We start from the raw sequence: 15,686 nt of genomic DNA, 5'->3' as shown, positions 1-15,686 counted from the left end.
GATTCATGTCCATTAGAATCAGACATGTCAAGTCACCTCGCCACGCTTCCCCTGAAGTCCCACGGTGACGTCTTGATCGATGAAAGGCACACTATTGCAACTGGCATGTGGCTCTCAGTGGATCCATTGTCACCCGCACGCTCACACGCGGTTGCGTGCGAACCTTCGCTTAATCGAGATGGCATCTCGGATGGCGATGCCAGTGGATTTAGAATGGTACCAAGGCATCCCTTTGGCTTTAATGGAAGCCGCTGACAGTGTTAGGCTCCATTGCAGCCGCGATTGCCTGAAACCCAGCTGCTATCATGCACCCCATGTTTCATCTCTGTTCAATATTGCATCGTGGAATCAATTTCATTGGAATATAATTGGTGCATCCTCTTAATTAATTGCTCATGAAGTCGTAAGGGCATACCTGCAATATATATTAGGGCAGCAGAGGGCAGTGTAGTACACTCAAATAAAAAAACATTCTCTTCAATTTGGAAGGACTGAACTCTCAATAGCACGATATATTGACTTTAAAGAAATTTTAAAAAGATGTGTCCATATAAATGCAATGTAACTTTCAATCAGTGGATTTTTGTCTGATTTTGTAATTTTCAACTTGAAATATGTCATTGCGGTTAGTCTAATTGTATATTGTGGCTAATGGAAACCCATGAAAACAATGTCTGTTCAGATGTTTAGTTTGCATTCTTGACTGAACAATTTTTTTTGTATAATTATTTTAATGCATTATACCAGATCATCAAAGTCATCCTTCAATGTATATAATGCAAACAAACTGGAATATGAAGGGTTAAGAAATGAAAATTGATTGCCATGTTATACTCATCACTAGAAGAAAAAAACATTTAAAATTCTTCACAAGCAAGTTGAAAGATTAGTAAAACTGACGTATGTCTGAGAGTAACTTCGTAAAATAGTAAAAATATATATTTTTTATTATTTTAAAGAACCGTTTGTTGTCAATGCTCAAATGTGGCAAAGACTCAATTTCCGGTAAATGTTGCACACTTAATATTCAGGCACTCGTATAAACATTAAACGTTAGCAAAATGGAACCTATTGGTATCATAAATATAAAAATCACTTATTTATCACCGACGGTAATGGCGTTTCCTCTACAACTAAAGCTACTGACGATTAAAATGTCTCCAAATCGCTCTTGTTTTGAAGGCAAAAATCTAACTTTCGTCGTAACCTCGCTCGTCATTTGACTAATTTTACTAAAACCTGCCAGGAGCGCTGCCAGTCGACGTTTAAAAACCGACAGTCATCAAAATAATTCGACAACATAAGTCCAGTTCGGCTAAGCATCGTACTGGTGCATAGTGAATTTCTTCTTAAAGCGGAGCCAGTTTCGCAGTGGAAGGAAAATCTTCCGGCTCGTAACTCGCGTCGCTGACCGCAGACAGTCCCTGTATGAATGTGCACATTAGAGGCTGGGCTGCCCTTAGCGTGTGACCCCTCCCCTCACTCTGCTTTCACAATGCGTGTGCGCGTGCGCGCTACATCGGGGTCGGTTTGGGCTGATGCCAACTTCAAGCGAATCTCGTTAAAATCTAAACTATGTTTCGATTGAATTAAATTTAAGGTAAATATTGTGATCTATGTCCGCGCTTGTATACCATAGCTCTATAGAATATTATATAAATTAAAAAAATATTTTGTAAAGTTGGTAGATACTTACAGCGTCAATTTAGCTAAAAGAAATAGCAGAGAAAATATCGAGTTGTTAAATAACCAGGCTGTTCTTTTAAAGCGGTTTCAAACGTAAACATTATATGAGTATTGTACAACAAATACAAGTTATTGGTTGTAAATGTCATAATTTTGAATGAAAACCAACAGGCGCTGTATTGTTAACTGATATTTCCAACACGCGGACATCACCTGAAAGCACCATAAACCTCGTGTAGCTTGTATGCTTATGAGCGCTTGTGTGTGCGCGCGTGTGTATATGTGTGTGCGCGCTCTGTTTGTGAGGCGGAGTTGCGTGCGAAGAGCTCGACATGTCATTCAGTGGAATCCGCCACCTGAAAGGCGAGGAAGTGAAGGCGACTCAATTGGGTATAAAGCATCAGGCAACATCTGCCGCGAGCAGTACAAAGCTGATGAAAACATCAGCGCGCTGCTTCGATTGATTTGAATTCCCCGTGGATTTATCACTTGCCACTTTTGAGTGGGTGCAACCCCCTCCCCGGGACGCATCTCTCTTTTTTTGTGCTTAATGTGACTCCACTGCAACACTATACTGGACTTAACTGACAACCACAGCGTGTCTGGGTGAGTACGTTTTTGCACTTTACACTATTTTGAATGCATGCTTTTAATTGAGATTATAAACATGATTCTTTTATTTAGCCCATAAATTTATGTTTTGAACCAGTTAGTACCCTCACGTATTCAGTAATGCTGCAGCTAGTGTCTAAATAAGACACCTTGGATTGAGAGAGTTTGAACACAACTTTTCTGTCATTGCTGCAAAAGTGACAAAACAAACTGGGAGCCACGTGAAAAGTTGAAAAGTCCCCCTGTGTGCGTTTGTGTGTTTGTGTATGTCTCCTTCTACAGCGCACCTGTTACCTCCACGGAGCGCAGGATCATGATCCCTCCTGGAGACTGCATGTACGCGGGCAGGAAGCGGAGAAAGCCCGTCCAAAAGCAGTTAAGGATCTGATTCTATCTTTTTTTTTTTTTTTCGGAAATGAAATTTCACAGTGGATGCACGTTTGCAATCATGCTGCAAGATTAAGTGATGCACCAGTCTTACACACGTTGCAACAATAATATTTTGAGTTTATAAAATGCAAACAAATGTTGTATTTTTCACCTGCATGTAATTTGCATGTTCTTGAATTTGACTGCACAGTACAGTACTGTACTTGTTTTTTTTTTAACTGCAGTCTCAATTACGTTGTTTCATGGTTGACACTTTATAACATATAGAGCAAATGACTCCCCTCCCACAACCCAAATCTTGCCTGCTCATTTAATTAATATTAGATCAGTAAATCATATAATTTTCAGAAGTTGTCATCACATTTTTAAGGCGTTTCAATAATTCAGCAAAAAACCCCAGTGGCGTATAATGCCATCAATTTAATTCGGTTCATTTCCAAAGTGAAAAAACTCTAAAGTTTCATTTATCAAACGCATATATCAACTTCCGCTGTTCGGTTAAAAATTTAGGTCGTTTATCATGAGTGTTGACATAAATGCAATGAGCTGAAACATAAAAAGATGCATGCATCAGTGAGCTGGTAAAATACTTCACAATACACAAAATAACTGTTGTGTGAAGGGTTGTTGAGTTTATGGAGGAAAAAAAAGCCCCAGTGAATACAAATATATAATTCATGCCATTGGGACAGCTATATTGTAGTGCTTAAATCATTTTTTTTTCTGTTTGCTGTCATTGGAGGAAGAACAAAACAGTTTTGTGTGGTGCACCGACGAAGCCTGAAGGAAAACCTCTAAGGCAGACATTTGCAAAGATGATCATGATTTTCCGCCAAAACCAGCAAAAATTCAAATATTTTTTCAAAAGTTCCATCATTTCATGGCAGTGCTCACAATAATTGATCATTTCAAGAAAAAAATGACCATCAGGACTCAGCCAGCAGGGCAAAATGTCTTATTATGAAAAGTTAAGCTGTCAAGTTGTGATGGTCACCAAAAAGTCTTTCTGCATGACCTCATTGAAAATCTTTCACCGACTCCCGTGTTTTCTCACCAGGAAGCCGTCGTCGGCTAATGAGAAAACAAACCCGTCCAAGCGGCACCGGGACCGGCTCAACGCCGAGCTGGACCGGCTGGCCAGCCTGCTGCCGTTCCCGCCCGATGTCATCTCCAAACTGGACAAACTGTCTGTGCTGCGCCTTGCAGTTTCCTACCTCCGCGTCAAGAGTTTCTTCCAAGGTAAAGGAGATGACATTTACAAGCCAGTGTTTGCATGTGTGTGTGGCTAAGATCGTTCAGCAAGTATTGCTGCACACAATCTATACACCACGGCAATTTCCACACAGCTTTCCTTGACGTATTTCTTTTTAGGAAAAATATGTCAGAATGGTAGAGTACACTACAGTGAATCATCCATTTTAAAAACCTTAAAGGGATAGTACACTTATTTAGCTGTAAATAAAATATATTAAAAAAGCACACTAATAAAAAGGTAATATGTGTAACTAATTGCAGAGCTAATAACTTTAAAAACACAATTTTTCCACTTGCTGACTGAAAATGACATTGTATCTTCTCGAAGCTCAGGTGACGACCAATCATTGCTCATCTGTTTTTTAAGTCTGGTCATGTGACATTCTCGTGCTGTTACCTGAGCCTTGAAGACATGTGATGTCATTTTCAGTTGACAGAAAGTGGAAAAATGAGTTTTTAAAGGTAGTAGCAATACATAAAAATAATTTAATTGTCATAGGTTAAATCATAACTTTTTACTGCTGAAAATGGTTAAATAAGAGGACTATCCCTTTAGAATATTCCTTTAATATTTATTTGGCCGACCAAGTGATTTAACATTCATAGAATATTTTTTTTTAATTTTTGGTAACTATCTAAAGTAATATTTAATATATTCTGCAATGTTTCCAGCAATTAACACAAAATAATCCAAAAATAGATTGAATAAAATACTCATGTATCACATTAGTTACCTTTAAAGTTACTTTTACTTTTAAAGTTACTTTTCTTCTCGTTTTCCATGATTATGCTATCATATAAGAAACTATTAGATAGAGGATCATATTTTAAATGAATACTTTACTTATGAAGCTATTTTCAACATTAAAAAGTTACTATTTTATCTATATTAATTTGATAACATTTTTCATCTACATTTAATACATTTAGAAACATATTTTGCCACTTGCTGTCGACTAAATATGACATCACATGTGCGCAAGGCTCAGCTAAAAGAATTACAGCTCACCTGGCTTTGAGTTTGGTCATGTGACATTCTGAGGCAGTAGCACATGTGATGTCAAGGGGCAACATTTTTAAATGTATTAATTGGACATAAAAAGAAGAATTGATCAGCCATGTGTGTGGTTAAAGGGATAAGCAATGCAACATATAAGACTTAATATTGTTTGATACTATTATTACTAATTTCCCATGTGGCTTTATGAGTTGCAACCATTTGGAGATCAGACGAGGATGATTTATATCAGAAGTATCCACAGCAAAGTGATGAGCTCTGATTTACCAGCAACCCAAAACCCCATCTTTACTTTGTTGTTTTGTAACCCGATCGAATTACATGTTATTTTCAGGCCCGCACTTGTTTTTCTCACCCTGTTGATCATCTTATTACACTGAAATCCAGAGGAGGAGTCGTGCAGTTTTCATCCAAACCACACACACCCGTTTTACTCATTTAGCTTAGCCATCACGCAAAGTTGCAGTACAGGTGCTAATCGGACAAATAAAATGTGCCTTTCCCGGATCAGAGCTCACGCAGAGGTAAAGATGACAACCGCTGCCTCGGGGGAGAGGTGTTGACAGTTGTAAAGCGAAGGCTCGGAAAATGACAGTTCAGTGGAGTGTGTGAAAGTGTGGAGAGGTGTGGTGAAGCGACGGCAGGTGCACTTTTGCTGTTATCGACCATTTGTAGATACTCGCGTGCATTACATCTTCATTTGGAAACGTGGACTCATTTAGGAGCTTCACTTTGAACACTCATCAAGGGCTCTCAATTGTGTTGCTCCACTTCTGTCAGAAATCTTAGCAGTTGACCGACTCACTTGTCGTTTGATGCTCCACAAATGAAAATAATTAGAGTGGAACCCAGGCCTTTGGATTTGGTATCAATCTGCAAAGTATGCCCCGCATCTAGCCTCAACACAGATCACATCCTACATCATTTACAGTATTCTGATAGTGATGTTCATCTCTATTGTTTTCCCATAAATATGACGAGAGAATCAAAGTTTATTTCCCTGACGCTCATGTACTTCTGGTTTATGTCCACTGGGGGGACTTTAAGTTGTTATGTGCTCTCTTATAAACAGAGACTTTGGACTGAGGATATGATACAAACTGTTAAAATGTTTGCATTTGCACATATATATATATATATATATATATATATATATATATATATATATATATATATATATATATATATATATATATATATATATATATATATATATATATATATATATATATATATATATATATATATACACACACACCCACCCATAATAATAACTAAGCTTTACGCACACATTTTTTCTCTGATAAAGATGTCAAGATGTAAAGATTGCAAACAATGTCACTTGGATTGTGGTAATATTTGCTTGCTTGAAAATCCCTACAAGGAATAGACAAAAATGTCCCTGAAGTAAAACTGTATATTTATCTTCAGAATCTCAACCTTTTAACATAAAGTGGGGTTGCTTGCTTTTATTGGGAGTTTGTTCAGACTATTTGTGTGTGTATATGTGTGTGTGTCAGTTGACTTTAATTCCCTCCTCTTCCATGTTGGGCCTCGGCCTTCGCTGTAATTGTTGAGCTTGTTAAATATTTACTCTGAGGATTAACCATCCCTCCTTCATTGTCTTTCTGCCCCAATTGTCTTGATTTCTTCCCTTGAATATACAGTATATTTTGGGAGCCTATTTTTTTCTTTCTATCCTGTATCTGCATTTTATTTTCATATTAAAACCAGAGTTGTTTTGATTAATCATACCAATGTGAATCAAGTAAAAGTGGCATGCTTGTTTTTGTCGACAATCACCTTACATTTTCTTTTTGATTCTTGACACTCTAATATGGGTCCAATGTTGTTCTGATGTGACTGCAATGCTGCAGGCCTTGTGATGAGGATCTTGGCCATGCCATAAAAAGTAGACATTTTACAGACTTTAATCCAGTTTTCCTCAGGCATAAATGTGAAATTCCAGAAACGTTTTTTAATTGTGTCTGAAATATGTATTTTTATGGTACAGTCAAGAGTCTAGACTTTTCTGTAAGCCATATACGGCACCCTGCATGATATGTACATATAGTACTGTATAGATTAAAATCCTAGATACATATGTTAAACCAAATAACCACTAAATAACACAATTGTGCATTCTGCTGCTCCATAGAGGTTTATTTAACGCTAATTCACAGTTCAGTATTACCTACCGTATTTTTGGTACTATCAGTTATGGATGATTTTTACCTGTAATAATTTAGCAAGTCAAGCTACAATCTGTAGCTTAAAAAAATTAAAAATCAAATTATCTTATGTGGCGCTAAAGCTGCCTTTTGCCTATGCATTGCTAGGCCATGGAGTCTAGTTGAAAATAGATGACATACAAGTAGATCTTTAACACATTTTCATGCAATATGATCTCAGACACATAAGAGCATATAAACACTACTTATATTTGTTCCTTATTGAAGCTATGAAATATCAGTGCATCTGTCAACACTACCTGATGAAGCCAATCAAATAAATACCTGAAGTGTAAATATATCCCTGTCTCAGTGAGGCGCGTACATAAAAAAATGTGTGAGTCTGGAAGCCGCCATTTAATGACCTAACTGTCTATCATAGCTGTCATACCGGTCGATGTTATAGTAGTTAGCCTAAAAATGCAAATGCATTACAAATTTGTGCAAGCCACTTAGTATGCGAGATTGTCTGAGGTGCATTGAAAGAGGAAGAGAAAGGCCACAGAGACCACAGCCTCACGCCAGGCACACGCCATTAACGACGTCATTCGACAGACAGCAGACAAGTTTTGTAACTATTGAGGAAATAGTTACAAAAAAAACATTGAAAACAATCTAGTGCTTTTATGTGTCCATAGTGTAATGGATGTGAATCCACTTCTATCAAGTTAATACTTCTTATAGTGATTTTTTTTTCTTCTTCTCCAAATCCAAAACAAAAGAAATAATTAAGTGTAGTTTTTGCTTACGAGTGGGAAACTGTTACAAGGTCACATTATCGATGGACTTTGCATGCACTAAACTCTCGGTGACCCTCCACAGCACTACAATGTCAAGTTGAAGTAAAAAAAAAAAAAAAAGGAGTCAAATTTGACTCATTGTGGCATTTAACAGCACCTTTAATTTTACATTTTGTCTCAAACTGAAACAAAAATACACAAAAAAAATATTAAGAAATATATTTGGGTCCAGGTCAAATTTCTTCTAAAATTGATGTACCACTGTAGTAAGGGAAAATGGTGGTAATTGTGGTAACCTTAAACTCCATATCACCATAAATTCAATGTACAGTATTTTTTACACTGTAAAGTACCATTAAAATCCTTTAGATTTCTAAATAAAAAAAAGTGTGCCATAAAATATTGGTATCCGTTTTTTAGTTGATAATTTTTCCATTCAAATTCCTTCCTATTTACTTTCAATGTTCCAAAAAATAAGGTTATATACATCTGTTTACGAATGGTGACAAATTGGCAAAAATACAATTCTAATGTGGCTAAGTCTACAATTGAAGTGAGGGAATCAAGTTTTGACTTGGTTATCCTGGTTTATTTCTCAAACTATGCAACAATGTGCACCATAACCTGATGTGCCTTTACAACCTGGTGTAGGTCATAACCTGACGGACGTTATAACCTGGTGCGCCTTATATATAGCCCCATGCACCTTATCACCCAGTGCGTCTTAAAACCCAGTGGACCCAATATATGAAAATTTCCCAAAACAAACCTGTTTGTTGAGACCGCGCCTTATTATCTGGTATGCCTTATGGTTCGAAAAATATGATAACCATTATCTGGTAAAAGGTAAAATAGTAGCTTAGCTTCCATTCATTCATTCATTGTTTTTCTCTAGCTTCTTATCCTAACTAGTGTCGCAGGTTTGCCAGTGGTCTATCCCAGCTGTCTTCGGGCAGTAAGCGGGGGAGCGAACCCCTGAGCTGGTTGCCAGCCAATTGCAGGGCACATCGGGGATGAAAACCATTCGCTCACCCAATCACAACTAAGGACAATTGAGAGTGTCCAATACAACCGCCATGCATGCTGAGTGCAGACTGCCCGGAGAAAACCCACACGGGCTCGGGGAGAACGTGCAAACTCTCCACAAGAGGGCCTGAGTATCTTAGTTTTTTTTTTGTAGCCAATAATAGCAAAAAACACAAAATGAATCACTTAAAATAAAGTGCCGTATGTTTTGGATTATAAGGCATACTTAAAAGCCTTTATTTATTTATTTTTTTGACAGTGCACCTTATAACCGGGTTCAGTTTAAAAGCAAGTTCGCCTTATATAAAGTAATTTCCAAGATTGTGCTTAATAATTTAGTGTGCCTTATAGTCCAAAAAATATGGTAAACTAGATCATTCTTATACACCAGTTGAATCAGTTATAGTGAGATTTTTCTACACATTTTTCCTCACCACTCAGTGATATTCGTTCACCATTGATTCTCCCCACATTCATCTTTAAATAATTTCATAGTAGTGAGTATTACAGCTTCTAAAAGCATTTTTTTCTTCAGTGTGGGATCTCATTAGCTTGTGCAAGTGGTCATAATGTGGCGGGTGGGTCGATGTTGAGTACTTGTCCGCACAGCTCATTGACTCATTTGTTCCGTCTGTCCACATCTTTTCTGAGGTGAACACTCAAACCTATCGAAGGTCAAAACCTCTACCCTTTGCGTTTGCGCCCTGTTGTTTGACCCGATCCTCGGAGGCAGTCACCCAGAGCGCAACAAGCAAGTAATCACCAGGAATCAGTTGAACTCAAGCGTCAATGTGGAAAGCTGTGAAGAAATGTTACGTACTGTTTTGTGGAATTCTTAGCCGCGCCGGCCAATCGCACTTTTCAGTGTGCCGACGTGCGTTAAAGCCCTAGCAGCGAAATGCCAAATGTCACGCGCTTGCAGCCAAGTGGACCGGAGTGCTGTTTCAAAACCACCGCTTCACACGTTCATGCCAAGGTGAACAAACCGTTCATTCCCAGCCTTTTCCTTTTGAGATTTTATCTCCGGTGTAACATTTGGAGGCCTTTCTGTCCGTATTGATGAAGAGCATCCGGGCAGAAAATAGTTTGGAACTTCCCAATCGGTGTGCTGTTGAAGCAGAGATTTGCTCTTATGCCTGGTGATCATCTTCAAAAGGGCCAACCAATCGAGCTTGTCACTTCATTGTCTCCACATCACTTTTAACATCTTGTTATTTTCCCCTTCTTTTGCCTATGGGCTTCTACGCTTCTGTTTCACTGACCTCTGTGAAAGAAAATCACCTCTCTGTCTTCATGGGCTTCATGAAGAGTGCGTGATCAGGCTAAATGCCAGCGCTCAGGCTTTTCTCCTTCCTCTTTTCCTCCACATGCGATGTCTGTAATTCCGTGCTACAAGTTGTGCAGACAAAGGTAGCTGTATGGATGCTTTATACATTTCCGCTGGAACTGTTAAAGCGTTCTGACAAACCTCACGCGAGATATCGGAATGGTCTCTGGAAGAAAACTTTCACTGTTAATTTGCTTGGTTTGAAAGAAGCAAATTGGCCGAATGTTAAACAATAGGCTATTACTAATCTACCTGGTCAGAAAAAGCTTTTGTGAATTATTGTAGTTAATATGCAATATATTTACAGGATTAAAGTGTTGTGTAATTAATTTAGTTAAAAAAGAAGCTTTTCTGTTAGTTGAAAGAAAACCTGCTTTCAAAATGTTTTGTTGAAATCCAAGTTGAAAACATCCATGCAGCTCATGCGATTGATATGATATGAACAATATGTTTTATATCAGTTAGCTAGGAATCATTTGTTGATCATTTGAGGTCAGTTATTTTCTCTCCGGGCATTGAAATTGGTTGATTTATTAATATTATCTTGAAGATAACAGATCATGTGGAAATCCGGAAATAATGCGTAATGTGAATTTTATTTTATTTCCTACCGTACGCTTATGATTATGTAAGAGATAGTTTATTTGAAGTTGTTAAACAACATTTCTGAAATGTCCTATTAGGCCAGACAAAGAAACCAACAACTGTTTTTTGTTTTCTAAATCAGAATATTATCATTTTTTTGAGACATGGAACGGATTATAAAATGCATTTTTAATGACTAAAACATCGATAGGACATACTGGATTGTAAGGCGTACTTGGTTAAAAGACATGCTGGGCACTAAGGTGCACCGGGTTCTAAGGCGTGTGGACTTGTAAGTTGCACAGGGGCATTTATTTGCACCGGGTTGTGGGAAACAAAAAAGTTCCGAAAATGAGTCAAACTTTCTTCTACTTCAATTTGACATCTTTAAACAATGTGCACCTGATTACGATGCCATTTCTGAAAATATTGGATCTCAAGTGTGTTGTATTGTATAAAACCTATGCGCGCTCAAATGCATGACTTATTAAAAAGAAATGAATTCATTCATTTATTATAAGAAATGGTATTGCTGATTAATTTTACAGATTCATGAAAGAACCTGTTTTAAATTTTCCAAGACCGAACCAATGACTGACGACAACATTAAGTACGCCCACACATCCTAATATGAGTCAAGCCGTAGAAAAATGTGGCCTTTATAAATAATAATAATAGTAACGAGACAGTTTTCTTTTCATGTTCTCGTGCTGGTATTTCTTCCATGCTCATCTGGGATTAAAAGGCTCTTCAAGTGCCTTTGTTGTTTGGAACACTTACTTGTTATCCGCGCAACGATTTCATGCTAAATTGCGTGTTAGTTGCGGCTCACTCTCCCACCCTTGCGCATATGTGTTCGCCGCCTCCCCCGGTAATCAGCCGCACAATAGCTGTTAACCAGCACAACGGGCCAGCCATGCTAATCCCTTGTATGTGTCGGGAAGCATGAATAGAGACGCCGCCGTATGCGTTTAGGATCCTCGCAGTTAACTCATTAGTTGCTTGAATCAAAGGCATGACACTTGCTTTGTCCCTGCCTGGCCTCTCGTGCCACAGACACTGAACTCGCTTGAGTGAAGTTGGACTCCATTGGCTCGGGGGGGCCGACAAAGCCCTGCGGGATCACAAAAGGCCATAAGTGAATTACCCCAACCAGTGCCAAGGGGGTCCCCCGTTAGACGCCAACTGTAACAGCTAGTGGCAGCCGTGCGGCAACGGGAGGCGTGTTCGTTTGCAGTGTGTGCAAACAGACGGGTCGAGTGTGTGTTTGAGTTTGAGTGTGAATAGACAAACAGAACTCATGCAGAGGGAGCAGAAGCCTTTGTTGGCCCAACACTATTGTTGGAGGCTGTCTTGTGTAATTACTGTCACGGCTACCGCCTAGCGCGCCGCTCCGCTCCTCCTGGCCAAGGAGAGCGCACGGGGGATGACGAGGAGAGCAACAAGCGCGCTGGAGATTAGATCACGGATGCATTTAGGACGAAACCACACACCCCCTGTTAAAATGCTACGTTTATGTGATAGAAATGAAATCATTGCGAACCTTTTTACGACCTGTTCAACACAATTGCACACGTGGTTGCACACGTGGGCACAGCCTCTTACGCCGTATATTTTTGCACCATACGGCACACCGTATCATCAGGCGCAGTCTCAATTCTGGGGTATATTTCGGTACTTAACCCAAACATAGCACTGTATTAAAAGGTGCATGCGCAAACATACGGTCGCCAAAAATGATAACCCAATAATGACAACATAATAACAGTAATCCCTCATTTTTTGCGGCGAATGGGGACCAGACCCCCGCGATAAGTGAAAAACCACAAAGTAGCGTGCCCCCCCCGTCCCAATGGAATACAAATATTACTGCAGTACTGTACACATATTTCCATAAATCTTAAATTATTAAACCTTATACAGTAACTGTACTGTTTTCCTGTCCCTTCCCTGCAGGTGCCCAGAAGTCTAATTAGAGTGAAGCCTGTAGTTGACCAAACGTGTTCAGTTTACACTTGAAATTCCAATTTATTGCAAAAAATAAATAAATAAACCTAGTAAGAGATTTATAAAGCTCCGGGTGCAGTGCTGCTCCTTCCTGCTCTTCCTTTGCATCTACCTAACAGCGTCTGCGAGTTTCAGTCGGGCACTCCTACAAGACACGTGATTGGCGCGACCATGCACCAATGATGGCAGGAGTTGTAGTTTACTCCTGCCCTCTGAAAAACAGTAACTGGCACTGTGGCTGTGTTCAGAATCAAACAATCACATTCAAGCTCATTATAATAGAAGTAGGCACACACCTAGAATTAAAACCAAATCTTTACCACTTCGATTATCCTGGATTTTTCTCCTTTCTAGCATTTTTTTTTTTTTTTTTTTGCTACTACAGTTTTTCACAAAATAAACGATAGTTTTGCAATTTTTATTTGTTTGTGCTTTTCGCTTTAGAGGCGATGGCTAGCGCACAGCATATAGTATCCATGTGCGTGCGCGATGGCCTCCTTGCAGAACAAGGTTCGAGCAAGCCAGCTGGCGAGCGAGTCCACCCGTCAAACTAGCCAAGAGGCAGCCAAAGGAAGGAGAAATAAAAACTTAAGCACTTGAGACTTAAATATGGGAAAACAACCCCAGGTGAAATTTACAAAACAATTACTTCCAATGACTTACTTTTTGACTTCATGTTTTGTAGCTGCTATGAATCCAAAGATAGGACTACTAGTGATGTGACTTCCCAGGTGATGTCACATGACTAGTGGAAATGCAACAAATTTGTGAAATACAGTACTTCTAGTTCGACATCTCGAAAACCACACACACACAAATATTTGTGAATTTTTTCAAACTTTTTGTTTTCCCATTACCAGTTTTCTTTTGCACAACTCACAGGGTAATGGAAATGCAACTACTAACTGCTTTTTGGAAAATGTCATGATTCCCTCTACCTTGAATATGGCCCCAGTTCCAGCTGAAGAAAATTAACCTCAAAGCATGAAGCTGCCTGCCACTCCTTTGCTCAAAAAGCTCAATCTTGGTTTCATGGGACCGTAAAACCTTTTCCCACATGCATTTTGGAGTTATGAAGTGCATACATGCAAAATTCTCTTAAAAGTTTGATTTCTCTGGGTCTCATTTTTAAATATTACTAATGATTGGCATTTTGAGCAGGGTTGTGTAGAGCTTTTATGTCTACTGTAGGGAACATTGTGGTTGTGATAATGGAGCATAGTGGAATTCTGTATGCATTATTTTGAAATGACTTCATTTTAAATCTAGGGAAAAATACGCTACAATTGCACAAAGATCACGAACGTGTTTAGCATTGCGCGGTTCATGCGCTACGAGCCAAACCCATTTTCAATACAACACGGTTTGGTCGTTTCTGGTTTGTCGATCATCTAAGCTATCAAAACCGATCATCAAAAACAGGCAGGTGTTTGCGTTGTTTATTCTATAACGAGCCGGCCTAAAAAAAACTTTGCCCCACTTCAAAACTTTCTGGTTTTCAAAGTTTAGATTCAAGCAACCACACAACAAGCAGACTTGGTTGATCTGTATGCCAGCATGCCGAATAAAGAACTGCTCTAAGCCACATGTCAAAAGCTCATTTGTTAACTGGTTATGCCTTTGAATGCTCATTTTGCGGCATGAGAGCCTTTCCAGTTTTTGTAATGTCAAACCGTGGACTATCGGATGTCCTTGCATAATTGAATAAAACAAGCAGCCCAAATGCAGTAAAGCATAGAGAATGTATTTCATTAATTGCAAGTTTTTAATGTATCATTTTTAGAATTTGTCACATTGCAATATATGCCATTTTCTGTTTGCATGGTGTGCACACAAACCACAAAGAAAGTGATTGATGTCATGACACAGATTCTCTCCTCTGAAGCAAAATTTTGGCCGTCATCCTCAAATGGCCCCCAGTTTTTCTCCCAGTGAAAACCTGAGGCCTATTAGCTATGGCACAACCAATTTAACATGGCCACCCGCATAAAAAGCTCAGTGGTGTCAGTAATGCGATCTGTTGATGGCTAAACCGAGCGAATGCAGAGCCTATTCACAGTGGCTGATGAATGAACTTGGTGACACTGCTGCTCTGGCACGATATGGTAAATACAAGAATAACGATGCCGAACAACAAGGCGGTCGGAAAAAAAATATGTGACCCTCGCTGCTTTCATTTGGCATGAACGCTACAGCTTCTGAAAATTTGTAGCCTCGCGATGAGCCAACATGGAACACAAGCATGTTATTGGCAATAAAAATTGTTTGCTCTCACATGGCACAAGCATTTGTGTCAGGTTTTATCTTCCTGCTGACAGCTTGGGCCTATTGTGCAACAGACTGTTTGTGTTGCTTGTCACTTCATTTTACGTTTGTAGACAAATGCTTCAATGTGCATCCGCAGACATGCTGCTGTTGTTCTCAAAAGTAAATCGATATGTTTCCATGCGGTTGGAAAGATCGCTAAACAAAGGTGGCATCTGACCCGGGTACAACTTGATGTAACTTCCTACAGCCAGATGAGATCCGCTTTCTTCAGCGTTTGATCTGGTAAAACACAAAAGATCGAGTGAAAACATTCCTTTTGTCGTGTAAAGTGTCTCATATTGCAGATCACGATTTTCACGGTATACAGGTGAGGCCAAATTTAGTATTCGTGTTGTTTTTTTATTTTTTAAAAATCGTTATTATTACCACTATTACTGTATATTTTAGGGATGTCCCTATCACATTTTTTTTTTCACCTTTGAGTCCGAGTCACCTCATTTTGAAGATACCTACCCATACCGAGTCATAATCCGACATATAGG

At 39.0% G+C, this 15,686-nt stretch overlaps 1 protein-coding gene across 2 annotated transcripts in view; it reads left to right on the top strand.

The window, feature by feature from the left end:
• The first annotated feature begins 1,997 nt into the window (after positions 1-1,997).
• Positions 1,998-15,686, top strand: part of ahrra (aryl hydrocarbon receptor repressor a) — a 74,819-nt gene continuing 61,130 nt past the window's right edge. Inside the window, exons 1-3 of one of the 2 annotated variants that reach the window (XM_088401915.1) lie at positions 1,998-2,292; positions 2,581-2,673; positions 3,746-3,927. In XM_088401915.1, coding sequence (XP_088258041.1) covers positions 2,612-2,673; positions 3,746-3,927 — 244 coding nt within the window. In that variant the 5' untranslated portion in view covers positions 1,998-2,292; positions 2,581-2,611. Of the gene's footprint in view, positions 2,293-2,580; positions 2,674-3,541; positions 3,928-15,686 lie in introns of those variants that run through there. The other variant, XM_088401914.1, reaches the window with a different exon arrangement.

Source organism: Hippichthys cyanospilos, chromosome 19 (genome assembly GCF_059441005.1).
Source record: "Hippichthys cyanospilos isolate Australia breed blue-spotted pipefish chromosome 19, RoL_Hcya_1.0, whole genome shotgun sequence".
Classification (NCBI taxonomy): domain Eukaryota; kingdom Metazoa; phylum Chordata; class Actinopteri; order Syngnathiformes; family Syngnathidae; genus Hippichthys; species Hippichthys cyanospilos.
This window is presented reverse-complemented; position numbering and strand designations above follow the sequence as displayed.